General features: G+C 43.7%; 2 protein-coding genes across 3 annotated transcripts in view; one reads left to right on the top strand and one right to left on the bottom strand.

Moving 5' to 3' along the window:
- Positions 1–1,257, top strand: part of Jak1 (Janus kinase 1) — a 44,084-nt gene extending 42,827 nt beyond the window's left edge. The window contains exon 24 of the mRNA XM_052176842.1: positions 59–1,257. Within this exon, the coding sequence (XP_052032802.1) occupies positions 59–154 (96 nt within the window). The 3' untranslated portion in view covers positions 155–1,257. The remainder of the gene's footprint in view (positions 1–58) is intronic.
- The window catches only part of Raver2 (ribonucleoprotein, PTB binding 2), an 80,817-nt gene continuing 55,700 nt past the window's right edge, over positions 1,254–26,370 (bottom strand). The window contains exons 5-12 of one of the 2 annotated variants that reach the window (XM_052176843.1): positions 25,076–25,202; positions 19,849–19,931; positions 17,598–17,702; positions 17,352–17,463; positions 15,070–15,326; positions 13,505–13,613; positions 11,941–12,077; positions 1,254–3,317 (exon numbers count right to left, since the gene is read on the bottom strand). In XM_052176843.1, coding sequence (XP_052032803.1) covers positions 3,171–3,317; positions 11,941–12,077; positions 13,505–13,613; positions 15,070–15,326; positions 17,352–17,463; positions 17,598–17,702; positions 19,849–19,931; positions 25,076–25,202 — 1,077 coding nt within the window. In that variant the 3' untranslated portion in view covers positions 1,254–3,170. Of the gene's footprint in view, positions 3,318–7,961; positions 8,248–11,940; positions 12,078–13,504; positions 13,614–15,069; positions 15,327–17,351; positions 17,464–17,597; positions 17,703–19,848; positions 19,932–25,075; positions 25,203–26,370 lie in introns of those variants that run through there. The other variant, XM_052176844.1, reaches the window with a different exon arrangement.

Here is a 26,370-nt window from a genome sequence, read left to right as displayed (position 1 = left end):
TTTTAGAATCTCACAAATCTGATGTTATTCATACTGTTCTTGCTTTTATTTTTCATAGGTTTATCAGCTTATGAGAAAATGCTGGGAATTCCAACCATCTAATCGGACAACGTTTCAGAACCTTATTGAAGGATTTGAAGCACTTTTAAAATAAGAAGCATGAACAACATTTAAATCCCCATTTATCAAGTCCTTCTCTCCCAAGCCATTTAAAAACGTTTTTTAAGTGAGAAAGTTTGTATTGTGCCTCTAAAGTTGCTCAACAAATACTCGAGTTATATATACATGCATATGTCACACTCAGTGTGTGAGACTTTCTCTGTATTAAAGTTGTAACATCTTAAATTTAGTGATGAATAATGACAAAAAAAATACTAGAATGTGCCTAAGCACTCCTTTTGCAACAACAATCGAATGATCAGCTGCGTAGCAAAGGATGTCTGGCGCTGTGCTGCTGGCAAATTGATCTTAGATAAAAACTTATGGGCTTGGCTGAAACTCTCCCTTGCCCTGAAATCTCAGTGTCTAGTCAGTGATAGTACAAGCAAGTAGATACCACTTACTATACTATTGTTTCTATTAAAAAGAAAAGTCTCTTCCTGCTGCCTAGTAGGATTGCAGTTCTAAGCTGTTGGTGCAGTGGCGCAGCTGCTGTTCTCCTGGCTAAGCACTGGTACCCACTGTGGGACAGACTTGTGCTGCAGGAGGGAGCCTGGCATATACACGCTGCATGTTACTTCTTGAGAACTAGACCTGTGCGCCTGCATTTTCCTGCACAGCCTGCTTTCCATCAGAAAGACTCCTCTGACCTGGATGCTGTCACACCTGCCTAACAATCCCCGGGGGCAAGCTGCCAATAGTATTGCAAACAGGAGACCTCACCCTATACTGCAAAACTACAAAAAGGAAGACCCAGCTTGGCCACTGAAGTTGAGAATTCACTAGGTTGTTCTCGGTGGTCTTGGAGGTAGCTAGGTAATCAACAACGTTCCGTTTATGATTCAACGTGAACCACAAAGTTATTGATGACCAAGAGTCTGGCAAAGTTACTAATGCTGTTTAATACTTGTTGATATTTTTTCACCTTTTGAGCCCTACCCCCAAAGAATTCAAGATGAGTTTAGTAGCAACAGTCCAGTTGCTGGTTAACTTGTTTAGTTGTTGTACAGCACCGTCGTCCCTGTTTACGTCAAACCTGTGGCCCGCTCTGTATGCACTTTGTTTACTCTTTATACAATAAACATACTAAAGACTTCACGTGCATATGCCTTTTAATATTAAGCTTGAAAACATTTCAAACCATTAGCTGAATGGTTTGAGACAAAAAAAAAAAAAAACAGCATAGACTTTAGGGGTTGGTTGTAATGACCTTGTACTAACATCACTTGATCTGCGCTTCTGTCAGGTAATAATGGTCACAGGCTGGCACGGTGGAGGACCCACGTGTAAATCAGAGTGTCTCTAAGTTCTCTCCACTGTCTCCCCCTCACTCTGCAGCTCCCAGGTAGCAGTCACTGGCCTCCCATTGTTCTGTCTGTGACTAAGTCCTGCAGAGGCTGAAGCTGCAGCAAGAGGCAGGGAGGTACAGGGGAAGGGCACCAGAGTCACCGCTAGGCCTCATCCCCGGCGGCCCTTAGAGGAGGTGTGCCTAGGATTGCCTTAGTTTAATTTTTTAGCTGTCAGTTTTCAACGAAAGCTGGTATGTGCAATAAATTAGACCAGGTAAAATTCATTATAAAGCGTATATGTACCAGTTTTAGACTTTATAACTAATGCTGGAGAGCTATATCAGTCAAAAATGATAAGTCCTCCAAATAAGGTATTTTAATGATCTGATCCTAAAAACTAGGATCATTGAGATCCCACATTTCGTCAGTTACAGTCTCTTAACAATAATCAAATAGAAATTTCTAGTTGGAAAATGTTGCTTACTTAATGCCAAGATCTTCGGCCAATGGTGAGGTCAAAAGTCAGATTAATAAAGACGAACGTTCTTCCAAAAGTGAATTGGATTAAACGGCCACTACCTTTCAGCTCGACAACTATCAGTCATAAAGCAGAGTGAGGTAGAGCCTGTTAGCTCAGCACTGCCCCACGCTAGCCACAGTTCCCTCAGGAATGGCTGCGGGCACTGCTCTGTCAGGGCTCGGCCTTGTCTAGGGAGACCTTCACCACTCTATGCTATGAAACAGCAGAGAAACCTGGCTCCTTGCCATGCGCATGTCTCATGTAAGATAAAAGGAACAGGGAGACAACAAATCTCACAAAGGACCAGAGAGTAATCGTCCCGGCGCTTGCAGGCTCTGTGGTTCTCTCGGGGCTACTCAGTTCCCATTGTGACACAAAAGTAACTACATAATATGGAAATGAGCAAGCCTCACTGTGGTCCACACATCATGTTGGGGACACTCAAGTTGTAGTTTCATGTTGTAAGTCCTCCCCTGCCCCCAGGCATTTAGAAATGTCCTGACTGGCACAGCAGCACGAAGCTAGGTGGTGGACTTCATGTGGCCCTCGTGTATACTTTGCTAACCCTTGTATTATGCACAAAAGTTACTTTTCCTGAAATGCTTTGTTTTCCACAAAAGGTATATATGGTAAATGATACTTCAGAAATGAAGCATCTGAAGTCGCATCACTTCCGCTCTGCCACTGGGTTGGTATTGTGTGGCCCTGTGGAGCTAATGGAGTCTGCATGGTGAGCGTCTGTTGTCACCATCGGGTGGTACCGCCACCCTTGCAGCTTGAGGAAAGACTACAGATGAGACTTCTCAGGGGAGAGTAAGGTAAATGCACATTGGCTTATAAGAGATTCATTCTAAGGCTAAGGAAACAAGACAGTTTCCCATTTATTGCTTTAGACTTTATATATGATGTCAGAATTGTTCCCAGGCCCGAAACAAGGACTATTGGAATGCTGATTCTCCAGTGAGCAGAGTCCTTATCACATGGATTAAGACACATCTAATGCTAGTGGAAAATGCCCTCGACCGATGATGTTCTTATTGCTAGTTGGGTATTTGGCTGATCTGCCTGCTGCAGGACAGTTCCTTCTGGGAAGTCGGACACCCGTATTGAAAGGATATGGCTAGTGTGGATGAAGTTAAGGCAGTGATGGGCAGCAGCAGGCGCTGCGGCAGACTGCAGCAGGTGGGCAGGAGACACTGGGCTCAGTACACACGCTTCTTCTTCAAGTAGGTTTCTGTGTAGCTCACTCCCGGGTCCTGAGGGTGCTGGCCTGCAAGCTCTGCCGGGCCTCCTTCCGGGGCAGAGATGAGATAGGAGGAGCCTCGCTTCTCATTCCTCAAGGAGGCAACCTGTGAGAAAGTCGGTAAAGGTGTCCGTGAGAGAAGCATGCAGTCCTGAGGTGGTGTGAACAGAATCACGGAATACCAAAACAGAAGAAATGGGAAACCACCACCGTTGTCACAGGAATTAGACTTTCAAATCTATAGAAGTTACCTGTGGAGAGCCTGGTATGGTTCAATTGAAGAGCAGCCTTCTGGAATGCAGGAGGCCCTGTGCTCCATCCCAGCACCACAGTCAGTCCCATCTAGAACCTTTACACACTACAAGCTGGACTCTGAGCCCTCTCCTCCGTTCTGGGATGTGGGAGGAGGAAACTGATCCTGGTCACACCTGAGTCAGAAAAGCAATACCAAGCATCCGTTTCTGATGGCCGAGCAGGCTAACAAGCGGGGAATCATGTTTACTCTGCCTAGTAACTGGATGCAAGAGCTTGTCGGGTGGAGTCAGGGAAAATGATATCACTATCAAGAGTAATGGAATCTCAAAACTTTGGGGCCCCAAATAACCAGATTTCCAGGCTCCCTTCCTGAGCCTCTGGTCTGGAAGCAGCCTAATACTCCTATAACAGGCCACATTAATTAGTACAATGATATCATATAGCATAGTCTGTGACCTTTCCCTACAAATGAGTGTGAGGTGCTTGCTGAGGCCTTATACAGCTCAGATACACAATGTGAGAACAGCTGACAGGGAGACAGTCAGCTTTCTAACACTGGAGGGTTCTCACATACTGTGTTTTTGAGTCCACAACTGTCACTTTTAAACCTTAAAAAGGCTGCATCATAGGGTCAATCTTTGTCCCTCCCTCTTCCTGTCAAGAAGAAATGTGAGAGCTCATGGGTTGCTCAGAGACACAGTCATTGCATTGGGTTTCAGTCTGAGAAAAATAAAAAAAGGCAGAATAACAGACTACTGAAAACCTAAGTTCCTTCCCTCAACTAGTACTCACTTCTACAACCTTGGGCTAAGGCAGTGGTTCTCAGCCTGGGTCAAATATCCTGCATATCAGATAAATTTATATTACAGTTCAAATCAGTAGCAAAATCATAGTTAGGAAGTAGCAACAAAATTGTATGGTTACAGGTCACCAGACCATGAGGAACTGTATTAAAGAGTCACAGCATTAAGGGTGAGAACCGCAAGGTATTGGTGGTGCACACCTTTAATCCCAGCACTAGGAGGTACAGTCTGAGTTCGAAACCAGCTTGGGTTCCAGGACAGCCAGGACTACACGGAGAAACCCTGTCTCAAAAATACCAAAAAACAAAACAAAACAAAACAAAACAAAAAACAAATAGAAGGGTAAGAACCACTGCCCTAAGGGGTTATTCATAAAGATGAACAACTGATTAGCATTTGCTTGGAAATCATGGAGGTGGGGACAGGGAGGAACACAGATGAAACTAGTCTGGCCTTTACAAAGTATGCAGCTTTTCCCTGGCTGACTCCCACTGCTGAGCCCAGCATCTCCCAGCACCTTCATTTAAAAGATACCAGTTACTCCACCTTGGCCACTAAAACAGCTAACCAGCTGTTATTCTATAAATGAGAGTAAGTAAGATTTTCCTAAACATAAAGGATGTCTTAGGGGTTTACATCTGTGGACAGACACCATGACCAAGGCGACTCTTATAAAGAACAATATTTAGTTGGGGCCGATTTATCAAGGCAGGAGCATGGCAGCCTCCAGGCAGACATGCTGGGAGTTCTACATCTTCATCCAAGGCAGACAGAAGACGACTGTCTCCCACATGGCTAGGAGGGTGTCAAAGCCCACCCCCACAGGGACACCCTTCCTCCAACAAGGCCACATCTACTCCAACAAGGCCACACCTCCAGAGTGCTACTCTGTGGGCGAAGCATATTCAAACTACTGCAAGGAGTAAAATGCAAACACCTCACGGTGGGCAGAACTCCCCTATACCTCCCTCTCTCCATGCTGCATGGGAATCCATGTTTCACCCGTTTCTTAAAGCAAGAACCTGAACTGTTCTAGAATCTCTATTCTCCCAAGCCAGGTAGACACTGGATACTTTCCATTCAAATGGTTCTACACCATCCAGAGACAACCAACAGAGATGGCAGACGTGAAAGCCAACAGAGATGTGCGAGCCTGAATGTGACAGAAGAGCATCCGTGAGAATGGGAAAGGAGAAGCGCCACCGTGGTCACACAGCAGTGGGGGAAGGAAAATCCTGATGCAGGACATCAAAGATGGCTAGCTCTGTAAGGACTGCTGACTGGGGAACAATGGTAGTTGGGGTTTTTGAAGCAAGCACTGTATTGTGAGAAAAACAAACTTGTAACTAAAAATGAATAAGAAAAATAAAAAAATAACCACAAAAAGGAAAAAGGCATTCGGAGCAACTTCCTGGCATCTGTCAAGCCATTCAGGTTTCTATTCCTTCACACACTCAGCCGTGAGGTCTTGGGCCCTCAGCTACACCCTGGACGAGATGTGTACTTGGCTCTCCCGTATCTGAGTGCTTTCCTCACACTGGAGAGGAGTCAGTGGGAAAAGGCACTTGGCATCTAGAGTTACAGCCTGGGTTCTACCTCTGCGGACCACACAGGACCTCCTCAAGCAGGCCAAGGCGTGTGCCCTTCCAGCCCTGCACATAAACTAAGCATTTAAAAAAAACTATAAATGCACTTGAAACAGACCTCACTCTGGCCCTGCGATGCTACCTAGCTGCAGGTCTGAGAGCCAGTAGCTCACCCTGAAGTTGCAGCGCACCCAGGTACTTTCCACAGGTTAGCTCGTTTAAAGCTCAAAATACTGTCCCAGGATAGCAGGGAATTTAGAATGCATCCTGCTACTAGCAGAGTGTGGTGGCAGATACCTTCAGTCCTAGCATTGTAAGGATGTACCCAGCTTTCAGGAGGCAGAGGTGGGGGGGGGAGATCTCAACAAAACAATTTAAAGATTGTGGGCTGGAAAGATAGCTCCATGGGTAAGAAAACACTTGCTGCTCTTGCAGAGGACCAGGTTCGGGTCCCAGCAACCACACTAGTGAGCTCACCATCTGCTATGTCCATATCCAAGGAACACAAACACACACACACACACATACGAAGTTGCACTGGGATGTGTACACTCAAGTTGCCCCACAAGACTTCACTAGGCCTCACCAAAGAGCCATCACCCCACCAGGATGGACACTTTCCGGAAAACGTTCATCTTCAGCAAGGCTCTCCTCAGGATGAGGTAAAACTGCCTATCATGATTCTTTCCAGGTTTCTGATATTTGGAACCACAATGTAAGGCTGAGGCTTCCCAGGTGCTGTAGTTAGGACGTCACAAGGTTTCCACTCCCCTCCACCTCCCAAAGGGGGGCCCAGCACCTTCACTCTAAGTCAGTCCGCTATCTGACCAAGAAGATGAGAAATCCAGAGAGCTAGCGATGACTGCTGGACTCCTGACCCTCATTCCTTGGGGAATCTCAACCAACCATCTAATTTGTAACCACATTCTCCAGGACATCCAGAATTGAGTGATGTCCAATCCACGGTGAACATTATCCTGGATCAGCCAGAAACTAAATCTCCCCCCAAGTCCCCAAAACCCATTCCACCCATGTTCCTACCCATCGAAGACAGTGACAATTCCATTTTTTCCAAGTCCTAGACCTTAGGCCATTCAAGGTACCCTCCTGCCCTCAACAGACTGTTTTCCCAACTCCCCTCCCCCACCCCAGCTCCAGTCAGCCAAGGTCCTCTCAGCATCTTCTCTCTCTGCCCTGCAGCCGCTTCCTCACTGGCCTTGCTATGTTCTTCAGACACAACTTAGAACAAACTCCTAAGTACACACAAAGGCCTAACAAGGGCCTAACCTGTCTGCCCTGTCCCCACCCACGGATACTTCATTCCCAGCTTGCTCCAGCCTGGCCTTTCCTGCTGGCCACTCTACCCTTTCTTTGTTCCTTTAACATGGTAAGTTTGCCTCATGCATCTCTGCATTGGCTGTTCCTACTTGTGGGACTGTATGACACAGTATAAGACTCATATGTGCCCAAAAATTCGCCTGCCAAGTCATTGTGTTACATTAAGTCTCAATGGCCACAAGCTGTGTAAATTATATACCTTAAGTTCATTTAATGGTCCTGTGTTGTACAACATGATGTTCTTTTGCACTATTTTCCCACTAGGTGGCAGCATTAGGCTCTCTAAGGAGAGAACTTTCTTGTTCATTTTTGGGTTTGCGCCCACCCCAACTCATCACACATTCTGTAGCTGAATCCTTGGGTTGGGTGGCCAGCTTCCCAGTAGGAAAAATCCCTGTAACTAGGGAAACACAAGACTACAGCTTGGCAGTGCAAAGGACTCCTGCCTGGGAGCCAGGCGGCTGCCCCAAGCAAAGAGTGGAAAGAAAAACCCAAGTCAGTTTAATGGTCACAGAAAACTGTGAAAGAATTCCTAAATTATCCTTCATATTACAGAATCTAATGATTGCACCATACAGAAAAGGCCTTTTTTTCCTACTGTAATAAAAGGGAGCAGGAAGGAATAGTCTATTGTTTTGTCAGATTGTAGTTAGAGGTTATACTCAGGTATTAAATAAATATATACTCAGGTATTAAATAAATTTATTTATTAAATAAATAAGTAATCAGCTGCATCTCAGCAGTGAACCAGGGAAATGGGGAGGGAACCTACTTAAAACTGTCTTCTAAGTAGCTCTGGATTGGAAAAGACAAGTTTAATGAGGTTACTGGTCCACGCTTCGAAACTTCAGGAACACTAAGTATATATACGTCCTCTATTTAGTATAGTTAAGATTTGTTTCTGAAACATCACAGTTCAGGGGCTGGCAGGATGGCTCAACAGCTAAAAGCATGCATACTGCTCTTGCAGAGGACGTAAGTCCGTTCCTAGCCCCACACTGGTCAGCTCCAGCTCCAGGAGATCTGGCACACCCTTCCAGCCTCTTCCAGACGCCTGCTCGCAAACACACATGCATATAATTAAAAATTAAACACTTAACACATCTAGAGTCCATATTTGTTTCTATGCACAGAGCTGTAAGATTCTCAGTCTGATTCCAGAGTATCCCCTCACTCTGTGCCAGTGATAGAAAGGGACTCTTCCTCTGCACTCCCAGGGCATTAATCTGACTTTTCCTACAGATTTACTTATTCTGAACATTGCACATAAACAGAATCATACACATGGCCTCTTTGGCTTACCCCGCTTAGCATGCTTTCCATCCACTGAACAATACTCTGCTGTTCATTTGCTTGCTAACTGGCGAACAACTGGGCCTTTCCATTTTGGCTGTTACAGATAATTTACCGTAAACATTAGTGTATAAACTGGTATGTAGATATGTTCAAGTTCTCTTGAGCATACATCTACAAGTAAAACTCTTAGTCATATCAGATTTTTGAGGAATGCTAATTTTTATGGCAGTTCACCAAGACTTTGCCCATATAACTGTGGCTCTTTTTCCTTCCAGGTCCTCAGTGTGGGTCATCTCACATGACCTGCATTCCATGCTTGTCACTCTTGTCCCTGCTGACATCTGCTGCTGTCCCCTAATGAAGTTTTTACTCTGTTGACAGCCTGCTTGGTATGACCCAGCTCCCACCCTGCCCAAGGTCTTTACATGTGATTTACTGTAATTCTTTATACCTTTGTCTCCTAAGTCCAACACCCAGGAGACCTTATGAGCATTTTGTATTACCTGCTTCCCCTGTGCACGGTCTTAGTCAATGTTCTATTGCTGACATCATGACCACCGGAACTCTTATCAAGGAAAACATTTAATCGGGGTTGGCTTATAAGTATCAGAAGTTTAGCCCCCTATCATCATGACAGAAAGCATGGCAGAGATGGTGTTGAACAGTAGCCGAGAGATCTACATCTGGTTTGGCAGACAGGAGGAAGAGACACATGGGGCCTCTTTTCAACAATCGAAAACCCAAAGCCACACCACTTCCTCCAACAAGGCCACACCCACTCCAAAAGGCCACACCTCCTAACCGCTGTCAAGTGCTGCCACTCCCCAATGATAAAGCATTCAAATCTAGGAGCCTGTGAGGGCCATTCCTATTCACATCACCATAATGGGCTACATTTCCTGCTTTGTCGGATTTTTTTTTTTTTTTTTGGTCTATTGATTTTTGTTGTTGTTGAAAACTGAAGATCATTTAAATAAAATGATGTGGTGACGGGAAATGAATCCACAAACCCCTCTCATTTGCTATTGCTCAGTTAGTTTTTTGAACTTGTGAAACGTCAGTTCTCCTTGCCGTATGAACTGCTGTTGTGAATGTTTCTAATCTCTCCTCTGCCTGCTGCTCTATTAGTGGTGAATCTTTTCTTCCTGTTTTTCCAGCCCCGTGCTGTGTCCATCTAATATAATCTTTAATGTCATGAAACAACTGCTAGGCGGTGATTCATACCTTTACTCCCAGCACTAAAGAGGCAGAGCCAGGCAGATCTGAGTTTGAAGCCAGCCTGGTCTACAGAGTGAGTTCCAAGACAGCCAGGGCTACACAGAGAAACCCTGTCTTAAACAAATCAACCAACCAACCAACAAAAAAGAAGAAAAAACCCAAACAACTTCTGTCAGTTCTAGAATTATTCAGTTCTTTTAAAATGTGTATCTCTCTGAGATCCCCTACGTGTCCATGATGTCTTTATATTGTCATTGCTTACTGATACTAACTCCTGGGCATTGCGGCTTTATCTCCCTTGGGTAATGTTTTATGTCTACCAGTGTTTTGCCTACATGTATGTCTCTGTACCACATGTGTCCCTGGAGCCCATGGAGGCCAGAAAAGGGTGTTGGATCTCAGGCACTGGAGTTAATAGCTGGTCATGTGAACTGCCCTGTGGATTCTGAGAATCAAACCCAGGTCCTGTGGATGAATGACCAGTTCTTAACTTCTGAGTCATCACTTCAGCCCCGACTTCATAGTTAATTTTTTAAAGGATTTATTTATTTATTACATATGAGTACACTGTAGCTGTCTTCAGACACCAGAGGAGAACATCAGATTTCATTACAGATGGTTGGGAGCCACCATGTGGTTGCTGGGATTTGAACGCAGGACCTTTAGAAGAGCAGTCAGTGCTCTTACCCACTGAGCCATCTCACCAGCCCTCATAGTTAATTTTTAATTACTGGACACCGAGAATGAGAAATAGAAAAGTACAGATTCCATCATCTTCCTCTGATGAGGATATTTTTTCTAGAGCAGTGGTTTTCGCCCTTCCCAATGCTTCAGCCCTTTAATGGAGTTCCTCATGTTGTGGTGACCCCAACCATGGAAATTGTTTTTGTTGCTAATTCATAAGTGTAATTTTGCTACTGTTATGAATGGTAATATAAACATCTATGTTTTCTGATGGTCTTAGGGGACCCCTGCAAAAAGGTAATTTGAACCCCCAAAGAGGGCTTGACCCACAGGTTGAGAAAGCTCAATCTCCAGGTCCTCTGCTCCGCTGGGCTTCCCTGACTAGCAAGCTGTGGTTCTGGTATCTCTCTCGCGGCAGCGCTTCACTGCTCAGCCATCTCTGTTAGGCCAGAGTTTCGTGGGGACCATGGGGTTCCCTCTGTTCCAGGACCTTTCCCTTTACAACGCCACAGTCCGTAGGCTCACTCTGTGACTCCCCAGGCCATCGGGACTACAGATTTTCCATAAAATCAAGCAAAGAGCCCCAGAAACATGACTGTTACCCAGGGGAATTCCTTCGGTTTTTAGTGACGTATTCCCCAATGCTTTCAAACAGCAGCTACCTTTTTCAAATCTACTCGATTTTATCAGGACTTTCTGCAAATAACTTCATGATCATTAGAAACCCTTAAAGGGATAGCTTTACTTCAAAGAGAACCCGTGTCATCTGCTTTCTGGCACAGCCATCATGCCAGGAATCTCAAGAGGTTCAAAGAATGAAGAGATTTTTCCCAGAAAGACTGCACACACAACACCAGACAGGTGAGATCTGAGAATTCATGGAGCCCTGGAACAAAGCTCCTATAGATCCTGAGGGCTGCCTTCGCTTTTATGCTATGACTTTGGTATACAGCTGGGTGATACACACACACACACACACACAAACACAAACCCAACACTTGAGAGGCCGAGGCATTGTGAGTTTAAGGCCAGTCAGCCTGGTTTATCTAGTAAGATTCTGTCCCCCAAAATCAAACACCCCACTAAAATTAGTAAATGTAACCATTTTCTACATCTCTTAAGCAATGATCAGGAATGGAGGTTTTTTCCCTTGGGTTTCTAAGATTTGCACTCATGTAAAACAGAGCTCAGCAGAATTCTCAAGAAAGAGTCCGGGAGTAAATATTTAATTGCCATGTAGGTCTATTGCATTGGGTATGACAGCACTATGGAAAATATATAGATGAATGGATGTGGCTATGTGCAGCCAAAAAACAGATGGGAGGATAGAATTTGTTTGAGGACCACTAGTAAAACCGTAAGAGGTAAATATCTGGTGTAAAAAAAAATTAAAACAATTTCTTGAACCTACTCCCAAATTTCAAATGATGAGAGAGATCATTCTGTGTATTCTCACAACTGAAGCTATCATGATCTAATGGGATCGATGGCCTCGGTGTAGAGCTGGACCAATTTCTTCCCACATGCTCCTGACCTGCACATCATTTACCTGGGCGTAATCCTCGAAAGACGGAGAATAGGCAATACACTTCTCCAGTGCATGGGAGGATTCACTGCCCTGAGAGAACGCATCCAGAATGCTGCTCACAATTCCAGTCTTCGGTGGCGTGCCTTTGCCTGCAGTGGCTGATGGTGAGAGCAAGACCATCCCATGAGTCATTAAATTACAAACTGGACAAAACACATTAACTCAGCCTGTTTCAAATACATTTTCTCTCTCTCTCTCTCTCTCTCTATATATATATATATATATATATATAAAATTTTATTCATTTCAGCAACTGAAAATGGAAGCCTGCCATATAGGTAAAATAATTATGATAGAAACCTCTAAAATTTATATATATATATATATATATATATATATATATATATATGAAATAATATAAATACAAAATAATACAGATATTCTATTCTCTTTCTGTACTGAGAACTGAAACCAGAGCCTCAAGAATGCTAGTCAGGCATCCTTCCACTAAACTATACACCCAACCCAATGGATTCTCTACAGCAGGGCTTCTCACCCTCCTAATGCTGCGACCCTTCAATGCAGGCTCTGGTGACCCCACCACAAAACTATTTCATTGCTACTTCATAACTGTAATTTTGCTACTGTTATGAAGTAGAGTATAAATACCTGATATGTGACCCCCCCCAAATAGGTCACAACCCATATGCTGAGAACCACTGTTCTACAATGAAAGCATATAAAATGAAAACTAAGCACGCCTATTGAGGCAACGTCAATCTTGAGGTGAGATCAGTATGTTCCAGGTATACTAGAATACTTAACGTTTTCTTAGCTTTAGAAAAGTTATAAATTAATACTCAAGGGGATACTTTGTAAAATGCCAAAAATGTGATTTAAAAATTACTCACTGTTATGCATTTACAACTTCCCCAGTTTATATTACGCATTTGCATAAAGGCATGCAAGATCAGAGCTTTAATAACAACTGTAGTCACGTGACACTCACTTTTACATTTTTCATTTAAAACTCAGCCTTAGAGACTACTTCATAAATGAGATGTTGACTTCTTTTTTTTAAAGTCAGTATTCCATTCTGCATATCCAGCCTCTCCCCTAGTGGATAGCATTAATGTGTTCTTTCACTTTCATTACTATTTTTGAGTAAGTAACTCATGCTAACTGAAGACTTAGTAGATTCCATTTCTCTTGACTGGTGTCATATCTAGGATATGTCCATGCATTGGCTAGCTCACTGAGACACTTTAATCTCCAGTTTGTAATGATTCTACCCACACTATAAATGACTACAGTTCTTCAAACAATCCATTGTCTTCATTATTTTCAACTGTGATTAATAACTGAAAAAAATATTTTGCCCTTAATAAAAATATTTAAAGGTTTTTAAAGTCTTTTAATTTTCATTGTTTTCAAATGATACTTATTATTAAATAATAAGGACCATAATTTAGGGCTTAGTTTTGTCACAAGGCATCACGACCTCCAATTAAGTTAGGTTGAAAGCAAGAGTCATTAGAGAGCGTCTTCAGGGGACTCTCATGGCTGGCCCGCAGGCTTCACTTACATAGGCACACACTGGGTAACACACTTGCCAAATTCAAATACGGATTTTTACTGAGCCGGATTTCTTTTGGTGGTTCTCCCAAGAGTGAAGTCTGATTCTTAGAGGCAGCCTATCACCAAAAACAAAAGATGGGGTGCTCCGTGAGTGGGTGAAAGGAATGAGGGGATCAGGGCATATCACATGCACACGTGGAAAGGTCACGGCGGAATCTTTCATGCAATCAATACGTGTTTACTTAAAATATTTGCTATAATTAAAAATGCAGAAAGCTTTATTTTTCAATGTATTTCATACGGTGTGATCATCTGTGGGCTCTGTTGGGTGCGGGGGTGCACGCCTTTCATCCCAGCCCTCAGGAGACGGAGGCAGTGGATCTCTGAGTTGGAGACCAGCCTGGTCGGCATTGCAAGCTCCAGGACTAGATAGAGCCTGTCTCAACCACCCCAATAAAACAATAAATGGTGTACTCTAACCACAGAATCCTACAGGTGGAGTAGAACTCAAAGCTTCTTGTATCATCTCACTTGATCTTAAGAGAATTCATTTTTCCAAGGGGGGGGGGAACCTAATTCCACATCTTAGCTCTAGAAATACAGTTCTACCAATTACTATAAAATTTAAATTTCCTGTCTTGTGGCCAAACCCAAATGACACATGAAGTTTATTACTCAACTCTAGTCCTAAAAGTAATGCCAAGGAAAGAAAGAGCTCATGCGCTGTCTCTTACATGAGTGTTAGACAGGACACTGGAAATACAGGCTCTGCCCTTTCTTCATCTACCCAGAAGCAGCCCTGTTACCGTAACAGAATAGGATGGAATGAGCCTTTATTATAGTCTATATTGTCCTGAAAGACTTCTTACTCTACTCTCTGATCAAAGACTTTTAAACAACAGTCCTGGTTAGTATAGGGTAAAATAAAGCTAAGTAGCTTAGTTTCCTTTTCAATCTGATTTAAATAAAAAAATAAAAAAATAAAAAAAAAGCACAGTAAAGAAAGTGTAATCCTGGGATAGAGTGATGGCTCAACCGTTAAGAGTACTGAGTGCTTCTCCAGAGGTCCTGAATTCAATTCCCACCAATCACGTGGTGGCTCACAACCTGACAGTGTACTCATACATAAAATAGATCTTTTTTAAAAAGAAAGTATAATCCTGAGTATTTATTTCTGTATTTGAGAGCCATGGCCCCTTTAGTTCCTGATGCTTTCTGGGCCAATACGACTGTGTCTGGACATCTTCCTAAGCCCCAAGGAAATCCAGCTTGGCAGGTGATGTGTCTATCACACGGCGATGTACTCGTTCATTCAGTTTGTTTGCTGAATGCTTGCTATGCTCCAGGGACGGGTAACGCTCAACTGAGTAAGAAATTCAACCCTTAACAAAGTAGCTCAAGAGAAGTCTCAACTGGATCCACAGCTCCGAAGGTGCTGAAACCACTGGGGACAGTCACCAGACACGAGTTATTGGAGGACACAGAACAATGCCACAATTCGGGGACTAAAAGGAGCAGAAAGGCAGCCATGGGATATCCATTTCTGTGTGTGTCCCTTGCCTTTCAACCTACCTCTGTGCCTTTTGGCTGGCTTTGCAGCGTCTTCTGGTTGCCTGTCGGTGGGCCTCCAGCAGGAAGGCCTGGGAAGGTCTGCAGATAATGCTGCGACCCTGGGAAACTAGCTTCGCCGATGCTCACGGAAGCTGACTGCTTCTCCTGAGCGGTCCCACGCCCTGGCCCGGCTTGTCCAGCAGTGAGCTGATGTGGGAAGAATGGCAGCATGCCCAGCCCGGCTGCCAGTGTCGTCTGAGTTGGAATCAGATTAGACGCTGTAGTGAACCACAGAGGCAAAAGAACCTGGTTACACAAGACACAGTAGTCCTTTCTGTACCTATTAGAGGTCTGTGAGATCCAACAGGTGAGGCTGGAGGTTTTAAATCCATGAGAAAGCAAAAACTGACAGTGATGGTTTTTTACATTTTCAATAATTTCTATGATAACCTCGATATTATATCTTAATGATACATTTTAATTATTATTTTAGGAACTTATATCTCTTTTTGACGTTTAAATTATACCAGTACTTAAAAATGCCCAATCATTGCATTTTGGATGCTTCCATATTTGAAGAGAGTAATGAGTCTCCTGGTCAGAGTCCTTCAGCATTTCCTGAGGTTAATTTGGATTTAGCAGCAAGCCTGGGTAGCAGCTGTTGGGCAGTGGCCACCCCCATCTCTTCCCCAGTGCAGGGACTTTACCCTGCCACTGGCACTTGGCAGTGATTCGAGGACAGAAGCACAGAAATCCACAAATAATATAAATTAATACTATTTTTAAGTGGGAAAGTCTGGTATTTAAATACTAGAGGTGTGCTTGAAGGGTGCCAGGAATAAACACTAAATCAACAAAAGTTATGCATTTTTATTTATAGGAAGGAACATCCTGAAATGATTAAAATTTTTCATAGGAAAATGAGGTATGATTTTTTTATTTTAAAAATCTTTAAGTCAGGGATGCTGAGACGGTTTAGTATAGAAAGGTGATTGGTCCCAGCCTGGGTTTAAATCCTGAGACCTACAGGGTAGGAGAGAACTAACTCCCACAAGCTGTCTTCCATTACCACTTGCATACCATAGCACAATGTGTCCTGCCCTCCCCCAACCAACCAACCAATGTAATTTTAAAATTTAAAAAAAGAAAAAAAAAGAAAGGTCAGCCAGGCACGGTGACATGCAGGCATGGTGACATGCAGGCATGGTGACATGCCAGGCACGGTGGCATGCACTCTCAACTGTGCTGGGGCTAAGGCAAGAAAAGCCCTTGAACTCATAAGTTCAAGACCAGCCTGGGCAACACAAGAGCCTGTCTCAAAAAAAACAAACAAAAATTAAAACAAAAGCTTATAAAACAAGAGGTCAAGAAGAAATTAAAAGTTAATTTTGATATAAAATTTCCATCTTACAAATTCACTAAACAGGGTTGTTAGCCAGTTGAGCATTCATTTTGTCTCCTCTATCTTTTAGGATATATTTATTTAGACAGCGAGTTGTCAGTGTTCTTAAAATAGCACGTGAGATAGCAAACTGCATATGATCTAATATTAATATGGGGAATAAGCATTTTCATAGTTTTTAGTCATAGAAAGCCAAAGTTTTTCAAAATGGCAGACTCCCATCATACCAAGAAAATTTTTGGCAATTTAACCATCGCCTGGTCAACTTCAACGGTCGGAACTGACTGTGTTATTTGGTCACTGGATTAGCCAGTTTTTGATATAAGAGACTAAATGTGGGATGTCTATTTACAGAACTGAAATCTCCAGTGGAGTTGTTTACATCAAGCCTTCAATAAACTTCAAACTGGATGTGCTTTACTAAACTACAATAAAATAAAAAGTTCTGGTATATTTCTATTTTCCTAAAGTAAAAATGTTCTGCCTATCACGTGCTCAGAGCATATATGTCAGTCTTCTTCCAACTACTAATTTAAAAATATAATTTGAAAAGGTTTCAAGTCAACAGGGCTTAGATTTACAATGCAGAGAAGAGTAATGTGCCCTGAGCCCAGTGGGCTGCACGTCAGCGTCGGATGGAGCCGGGTCTTCTCCTGGCGCTGCTGTGAACCTGCATGAAATATTGAAGCCCATCCAGTAGGGACGCCTCATCTTGAAATGGAGGCAAACCCATTAATAACATATCAATATCAACACCAGACGAGGCGATGAGGCTCTTTAAATTTTAAATGACTAAGATTCAAATTTAATTATCCTATAAGTTAAGAGAGGAATATAGGTAAACCATCTTCAAGCCTCCAAGCCGACTGCGTAAGGACTTCTTGGTAAATGCGTTATTTACTTTTGTGTGCCTCTCCATGGTGTCCCAGGTCCGCTTTCAGGGGAAGTGGTGGCCCTATGGCCAGAGCAGGCTGCAGCACCACGGCAGGAGGCTCTCCCAGCAAGCCAGGCTTCTATAAAAGAAGGGGAGAGAGGAAGACAGTTTCCCATGGCGGGAGAAGCAGCAGATCCCAGTGGAGACGGTCACACATGTGAAATGTCACCATTTCATCATGGGCTGAGTCCATGAGCGAGATGAAATACTTACATTATTAGTGTGGGCGTTGTCAAACTTCATCAACTGTTGCTGTATCAAGGGTAAGGGAGAAAGATTCTGAAGGAGTAAGGACGATGTATTACCCACAGCTGAGCTCTGTGGAATTAATGAGACATCAAGTTACATGCGGAAGAGTTACTTGTTCTATAATCAACTCATCTTAAAGTTCAGTTCTCAAGTTAGTTTGAAAAAGAAGAAAGCACTTCTTAGCCAGGTGGTTAGCACACACCTTAAATCCCAGCCCTTGGGAGGCAGAGGCAGGTGGATCTCTAAGTTCAAGTCTAGCCTGGTCCACAGAGTGGGTTCCAGGGCAGCTAGGGCTACAGAGAAAACTGTCTTGAAAAGAAAAAAAAAACCCTTCTTAATGTGTCTTAATCCACTCTCATCCTCACTCAGGGAGTGTCCTCGAATGTACAGTTAGGAGACCCATTCCACATCCTCAGTTAGCCGTCTCTCCCCACACCCCCTTCCTGGCTTTAATGATGGGAAATATGAATTTATTTATTGATTTAATCACTTGACAAGATTGATTGCACTCTTTTTACCAAGAGGGTAGTATGCTACCTAGTGATAAATGCAATAAGATTTGCCTCTGTGTATCATGTTCCTGGAAAGGAAACTTTAAATAAAAAACAAACAAGATTCCAAAGGCAGTTCTATGAGGAAAACTACACACAGATCCGTGGACACACACTGGGGAGTTTAGACTAGAGAGTCAGAGAGGCTCTCTTGAGGACCTAATGTGTACCCTGAGGTCTGAAGGCTGTTTAGGGGAAGTCTGGGTCAGGGTGATGATAGGACAGCCCTGGCCAAGGGGACAGACCCTGGAGGAGTGAGCAGGCCCTTCTGGGAGGGTCGGATGCAATGAGTCCAGATAGAGGAGATGCAGGCCTTAAAAGCTAACACTACACCTCCTAACACCGTGGTTCTCAACCTTCCTAATGCTGTGACCCATGTTCCTCATGTTGTGGTGACCTCTGACCATGAAATTACTTCATTGCTACTTTAGAACTGTAATTTTACTGGTCTGAATCATAATGAACATATTTGATTGTTATGAATCATAATGTAAATATCTGAGAGGTAGGATATTTGATTGAGGGTTATGTGACCCTCAAAGGGGTTGCAACTTCCAGGCTGAGACCCACTGTCCTAACAGGATATAACCAACTATCTGAATCTCTTTCCTATTACTGCTTAGATTTGACTATAATTAATGTTTGTTTTTCTTACTGTTTTGTTGTTGGGTTTTTTACTGTTGTTTTGAGACAGAATCTCACTCTGTAGTCCAGGCTGGCCTGGAATTTACTATGTAGCCCTACCTTAAAGCTATCTTAAATGCAGTCATCCTCCAGCCTTGGCCTCCCCAGTGCTGGGATTACAGGTGCAAGGCAGCATATCTGACTCAAGCCATCATACCCTTTGAAGCAGAGACTGGGGAAATGGGGGACAGGGTGGGATGGAGAAGAGAGCATCTCCCCGAAACCTGAGAGCCTGCTAACCTGGCATGTGCAACAGCAAACATGTCCTGCCTCAAACAGGGTAGAAGGCAAGGACTGGCGCCCAAGGCTGCCCTCTGACCTCCACATATACACCCATGGCACACATTCTGCCTGTCTCTGCCCACCCCCACCACACACAGGGAGAGAGAGAAAAACCTAATCATTATCTAGCAAAAATATATCACAAAAGTATTGTGCTCTTAATCCTCTACAAGCAGGAGTTGGTAGGTTCATTTGTCTGTGCTGTTGTCATTAGCAAGATTACATACACGCCTCTTGTGACTAAACACAGCTATCATAACGATGCTCTCTGCCAGCTCTAACTGCACAGGCCTATAATTCCAGCTACTCAGGAGGCTGAGGCAGGAGGATGCCAAGTTCAATGGTCTACCTGCTTACCATATGAGTTCAAGGCCACCCTTAGCAACTACAGCAAGACTATCAAAATCACGAAGAAGCTGGAGGCACAGTTCAGCGGCAGAGCACTGGCTGCATCGATAAACTCTAGGACAATCCCCACAACAAAGGGTGGGAGGCAGGCAGGATATTTTTTAAAAGGTAAAATGCTCAATTAACTTCTTGATGAGGTCTGGCACACTGGCAAATTCCAGTCCTTGGGGGATGGATGGATAGAGGAGAGTCATCCTAAGCTACGCAGAATTGTGTCTTGAGAGGTTGGGAGAGACGAAAGTATCCACTCCAAATGGTCAGTGCTTCAGTACCCAGTGCCGAGTACACACCTGCTGTGCTTTACTGAAGTGTAAGAGCGCGGAGGGGAGGGCCGGACTCAGCAGGTGAGACAAGCTGGGTGTGACTCCGAGAACTGTAGAGAAGATCAGTCAACAGAAAACCGTAACTATGTGACATAAGGAATTCCGAATACAACATGTCCCCAGAACATTTCTTTTACACCCTTTCATCATCTCCTGGTGATTCGCTCCTGGAATCTGCTTTAGAATTCCAGCACTTTCTGTCTTTAAGTGTCAAGCACCAAAGGCTTGCCTGCCTCTGGCCTTTGGCATGGCTGGCCTCGTCTGCTGGTACCACAGTATCCGGGGAGGCCTTGGTTGCTGCTTAGTGTCTTAGGTGTGGGTGTTTTGCCTACACATATGAATATGCACCATGTGAGTGACTGATGGCCAAGAAGATCAGAGGAGGGTGTGTGTGGGGTCCCTGGAGCATGGAGTTACAACCGTGTGGGTGTTGGGAACCGAACCTTGGTCCTCAGCAAGAACAAGCGCTCTTAATCGGTGAGACAGTTCTTCGGTCTTCTTTGTGTCATGCGTTTGGGAGATTTTTGTCAGAAGGAAGGGCAAGAGTAAAGATGCAACCCTCATCCTTAAAAGCCTTATGGAAAACCCTTTAGAGAAGATAATATATGCACAGAAATTCTTATATCCTAAAACTAAAAAGATGCACCATGACTACACACAACAAAGCATGGTAGCAAGTGCCTTTAATTCTAGCACTCGGGTCAGAGATAGGCAGATAGCTGTGGGTTTGAGGCTAGCCTTGTCTACCTAGCAAGTTCCAGGCCAGCCAGGAATAACACAGTGAGACCTTGTCTCCAAAGAAACAAACTGTACACAGAGATAAGAGGAATGAAGGGTAACTACACTCTTAAGTCTGTGTCCAAATACCATGTACATTTCAGAGGGGATATTTTCAGAATAGATAATATACAGAGAATAAAGAACCATGAAATAGAAAACACAGAATTGATTTCACTTAATTATTACTATGGAAAAATGATATCTACTATTGTAATATATCACAGAGTAGCATTCAGAAAAGGTCACAGTAGGGCTGGAGAGATGGCTCAAAGGTTAAAAGCACCGGCTGCTCTTCCAGAGGTCCTGAGTTCAATTCCCAGCAACCACATGATAGCTCACAACCATCTGTAATGAGTTCTGATGTCCTCTTCTGGTGGGCAGGTATACTTCCATATAGAGCACTCATATGCATAATACAAATAAATCTTTAAAAAACAAACAATTGAAAAGATTATGATGCCTTTTCATAATGTACATGGAACAGAACAAATACTATGGTATGCCTGTATTCCCAGTTAGTGAGTCCCTATCTCAAGAACAAAACATAACCAAGTTAACACACCAAGTTAACATATGCCTGCTCACTCTACAGAAAGGTTCAGTTAAAAAGTACTATATATACAGCATGTGAGCCAGTGTGCTAATGTACCTGGAGTCTACAACTTAAATGTGCATCAACCTCATGACTCAAGTCTACAACCCGAAATAAAAGTACAGACGTAAAGAAAGACAAATCTTCATTGCAATTTTACCTCGACCTGGAAAGGACATAATTCCCTAGCAACCACCTACTGCCCAAGAAAATACAAAGTGGAATTTGCATGCATTCTCTAGCCGACTCATGCTCACTGAGGTACAGATGTACTCTTCTTCCCTCACCAACCCAAACAAAGCCAGGAAATAATTGCTCCATCTGTGTAAATATCAAAACATCTTAAAATAGAGACAGTAACATTAAACATAAAAGACAATAACAAACAAACAAAAACAAACAAACGAAAATAACCATACTCACAGGATAGGAGAGATAGCATAATGATGAAAGAAACAGTGCTTTTGCAGAGGACCAGAGTTTGGTTCCCAGCACCCATGTCAGGTAGCTCACAGCTGCCTTTAACTCCACTCTAGGGATCTTCATTCATGTATACAAACCCATCCCCTATGCAAATAATTTTAAAATTAAAAAATAAAAGCTTAAAATCAAAACAAAACCATATACCCAATGACCACAAACCAATGCAATTATAAAACTGGAGTGGAGAGAGAAATAATAGTGGGTCAGAATTACTAAAGATGCCCACAATCCAAAGGTGTGGATGACATGTCCCTTACATACCCAAGAGCACAGTACGCATCATTAAATGTGAGTGCAATCTTGGAATGCATCACAAGAAATCATGTCATCACCAGAACAAAGGACTACTGCAAACTGCGCTATGATCACGAGCCTACAGGAGGGTGTCATGTCTAGGACACCACGTTTAAGGACAATACAGAAAATGTACATGTAATACATTTGCGGGGGGGGGGGGGGGCGAGGGAGGGGAAGGGGATTGTTTTCCACACAGAAAAACTCCCATTAAAGTTCCAACCCTTAAAAAGATGCTGCATGGCTGGGGAAAGGGGCTCCCAGAAGCTGTGAGTTATTAACAAAACCCTCAGCATCAAGGGTAAGGTGCCCCTTTGAGCTACGTAGGGATTTTGGTATTTTGGTTTTATTGTTTGTCTTGTCATCTAGACACATACTACCATCATCTAAGAAGACAGAGTCTCAACTGAGAAAATGCTTCCATAGACTATCTTATGGGCCCGCCTATGGGGCATTTTCTTGACCAATGATTGATGTGGGCCGGCCCCGCCCAGTGTGGGTGAGGCCACCCCTGGGCAGGCGGTCCTGGGAGGTATGAACAGGCAAGCTGAGAAGGCAGTGATGAGTAAACCAGTAAGAACTCTCCTATGGTCCACACCTCGGCTCCTGCTCGAGTTCATGCCCTATCTTCCCTCAGTGATCAACTGTGGGACCTATAACCTTATCCTCTCCAAGTTGTTTTTGGCCACTGTATTTAGCCTGACAATAGAAAGCACACTATACACGCTACATAGCCTTGAGTCATGATAAAAAAAGAAAACCAAGCTAGAACTGAGCTGAAGCTTCGTCCCTGCTGCTAAGTTTTCATAGTCCTGCAAGATAAGTCCATTTGAGCAACAGCTGTACTGTTATGGGGATAACCAACCAACAGTTCTCTGATTGGACCTGAGACTTGATGCACAGGAGGGAATCCATGCCTCATACTACAAACCTGGTCAAAACCCATGGCCAGGGAGACAAGGAGCCCTAGAAAGAGAGCTGAGTATTGCTATTTAGCAAATGTGTCAGACTACCCTCTAAATAGTTATGTCTGTATCGATAGAAAAGTGCTGCTCTCAGTCGTCATTAGAGAGGCCTCTTTCACGAGAACAATGGTGAATGCAACTCGGAGACTCATGGCCTCACAAAGTGTTGAGAGTTTATGACTAATCAATGCTCAGCCCTAAAATGGCTTTTATACCAACTCCTCTAAGGCTCAGGGAACACAGTGGGAAAAGGACCTAAGAGGAGGAAGACAGAAGAGAGCTGAGCCACGTGTCTTCTGGGTAAGACACAGCCATGACCATCACAGTCTCACGGCAGCTGTAGATGCCTGCCCTGGGGTGGTACAAGAATGGTCCTACCAACACTCAGGCATAGACAGAAGACAGGCTCAGGAGGCCCTCCCCACCCCTCTGTGGTTGTCTGAATATGCCTAGCTCAGAGAGTGGCACTATTAGGAGGTGTGGCCTTGATGGAAGAGGTGTGGCCTTGTTGGAGAAGTGTGTCAGGGTGTCACTACGGAGGTGGGCTTTAAGATCCTCCTCCCAGCTGCTTGAGGACAGTCTTCTGTCTTTGGATGAAAATATAGAACTCCTAGCAACTTCAGTCTCATATCTACCTGGATGCTGCTATGTTCCTGCCTTGATGACAACAGACTGAACCTCTGAACCTGTAAGCCAGCCCCAATTAAATGCTGTCCTTATAAGGACACCATGTTGCCTTGGGCATGGTGTCTGTTCACAGCAGCAAAGCCCTAACTAAGCCACCCTCATGCTGGACCGTTTGGTACTGGTCAGTTCGGGAAGGATTCACTGTCCTCAGCAATGGACCTCCTGGTTACCCCACCAGGCTCAAATGGATAGTCTCAATCCAATGGTCTCATGGGCGGCCGATTAAACAGGTCATAAAATGAAACAAACGTCATGAGCTTGGGAAAGGGCCTGGTAGGGCTGGGGGCAGGTGACAGGGATGGGAAGGATATTAGAGAAAGCAAAGAGTGACCAGGAAACTTTATATACATGTGGGAAACTGTCACTAACAATACTTTTTTAAAACCCCCACACCAACAGCATGCTGACATGTCATGGCCTAAATGCACGAGGAATCCTCACACTACTGTCTTTCGTTTGCCTACTCCCGTTAGATCCGTTCTGGTAAAATTATAATCATAAATATGATGCTATCCTGAATTCTCTAAGACATTCCGGAGGATTACCAAACTGAAGGGTCCTGGCAACTCCCAAATGTGTATAGCTGGCTGGTCAGAAGTTCAGATAGCCCAGAGAATCCTTAACTTGTAGCTGGAGTTTAAAGTGAAGTAGCCACCCAGAGGACGGCACCATTAATGCGTGGGTCATCAGTGTGGCTTAGCATGGGAGTGGACATCAGGCCAGTGGGGACTGAGCTGGAATAAACACACTGAGGATGCTTACACTAAATCTATTTATCCTAAACTTGAGCATTGAATACGGGCATCATTTCCTCATAATACTAACACAGAAACCTTGTGTACATAAAGCTGTTTGTTTCAGAAGGAAATTCCGGAAGGAGAAAAGCAAACAGCTTGGTAGTCAGTAGACAGTGAACACAAAGACCTGGGTAATCAGAAGACGGCGCTTCTGTCGGCTGCGGCAAAGGGAAACTAGTTTGTTCTTTAGGACAGAGAAAGATGGAGATGAAACAAATATGTATATTCAACAAGGCAAGTCCACCAGAACAGTTAGAGAGACAGCGCCATGCTCTGGGCTCATCCAGGCAGGGTAGTGTGTGCCATTATTACTGGGTTTAGAAGTTCTCTGCAACAAAGAGCTCAACTGAAGGCTTCATAGTTAACATTCACTAATGGTACAGAAAACGGAACCACAAAACTAGATTGTATCTACCAAACAGCCAAGGCGAAGTACCACCTCACGTAACTGATTAATGATCGTGAATAGTTCTAGAAAGGCGCTATACATGCGTAAGTGCATTTTAACACGCAATGCATTTTTTACATCCTGCATACAACGCAGGACAAGCAAATCATGCTACAGGCTGCGCTCAGGGAGGACACTTGCTGCTTACCTGGCTTCACGGCTCGGCCACACAGCTGGGGCTGCAGAAGAACTTGTAACATGGCAGGATTGTTTAAACTTTTCATGATCTGGACCGGATTGGGTTCTGGCAGTAATCCCTTTTGATTACTGTGCATCTTCAGCGTGGACAGAGAAAACAGCAGAAGCATTAAATGCAAACCAAACAGAGTCCAATGGCGTTCCTCCTACAACCACTCACGTAGGACATATTCTCTGACAAACACAACTTGCTTTATATTACTGAGTGCTTCCTACCACAGCCCTCTACTATGATGGTGCATGTCCTAGAACTACCCATGACACACAGTCTTCATCCGACATCTGTCTAACACCAACCAGCTTCAAAAAAACAGTTTAATACCACAAGTCTAATTAAAAAACACAAACAAGACAATACTAAGGAGAAATGGATTTCCTAGCAAAGTGTTAACTCACCAGCACAACACTAGGACCTCCTCCCCCCACACACTACAGGAAGCCTTTCTAGACTGTTGGTGGATCCAATGTGGGAGAATGTATCTTGATTTTCAAAGAAAATTATCCTCTCCTGATACTTTATTTCATTCACATAATTCTCTACAGTAAAATAGAGATGAACTAAGCTGCCCAGCTACCTAAAAATGTGAATCACCTTTTAGTTTTAAAAAGCCTTCTGAGAGCTGGTGAGATGGCTCATTGGATAAAGCACTTGTCATGTGAATGAGGACTGGGGTTCAGAGCCCCTAGAACCTACAAGAAAAAAAGCTGGGTGTAGGGGTAGAGAGATGGATTAGCAGGTAATGGTGCTTGCAGCCAAGCCTAACAACCCAAGTTTGGATCCTAGGACCCACATGGTAGGACAGGACAGCTCATCAAAATTGTCCTCAAGCCTCTGTAATATGCACAGTGGCATGTACAAGCCCCCATATACACACAGACTCTCTGTGTATATGCATATCTTTATATACACATACATATACACACATAACATACATACATATATATATATACATATGTATGAACATGTGCAGACACACAAAGACATAATACATAGGTATACACACACACACACACACACATCTAGCCACAAGAAAAGGTAGAACTGACAAGGGTAGTTAGGCCTCTCTCCTAACCCCAGAGTCTATCAAATTGAGAGGGAAAGAAATACAAACTCAAGAAATAGACATGGCGCTGACAAGAAGCTAGAAAGTGCACAGGCAGACATGTATAGAGGGCAAGAAAGCCTAGGTCCTCAAGAGCTCAGGGAGGGCTTAGGCAGGTAGTACTACACAGCCTTCTCCATCA

Source organism: Apodemus sylvaticus, chromosome 3 (assembly GCF_947179515.1).
Source record: "Apodemus sylvaticus chromosome 3, mApoSyl1.1, whole genome shotgun sequence".
Taxonomy (NCBI): domain Eukaryota; kingdom Metazoa; phylum Chordata; class Mammalia; order Rodentia; family Muridae; genus Apodemus; species Apodemus sylvaticus.
The sequence above is the reverse complement of the archived record's forward strand: the minus strand, read 5'-3'. Positions and strand labels throughout refer to the sequence as shown.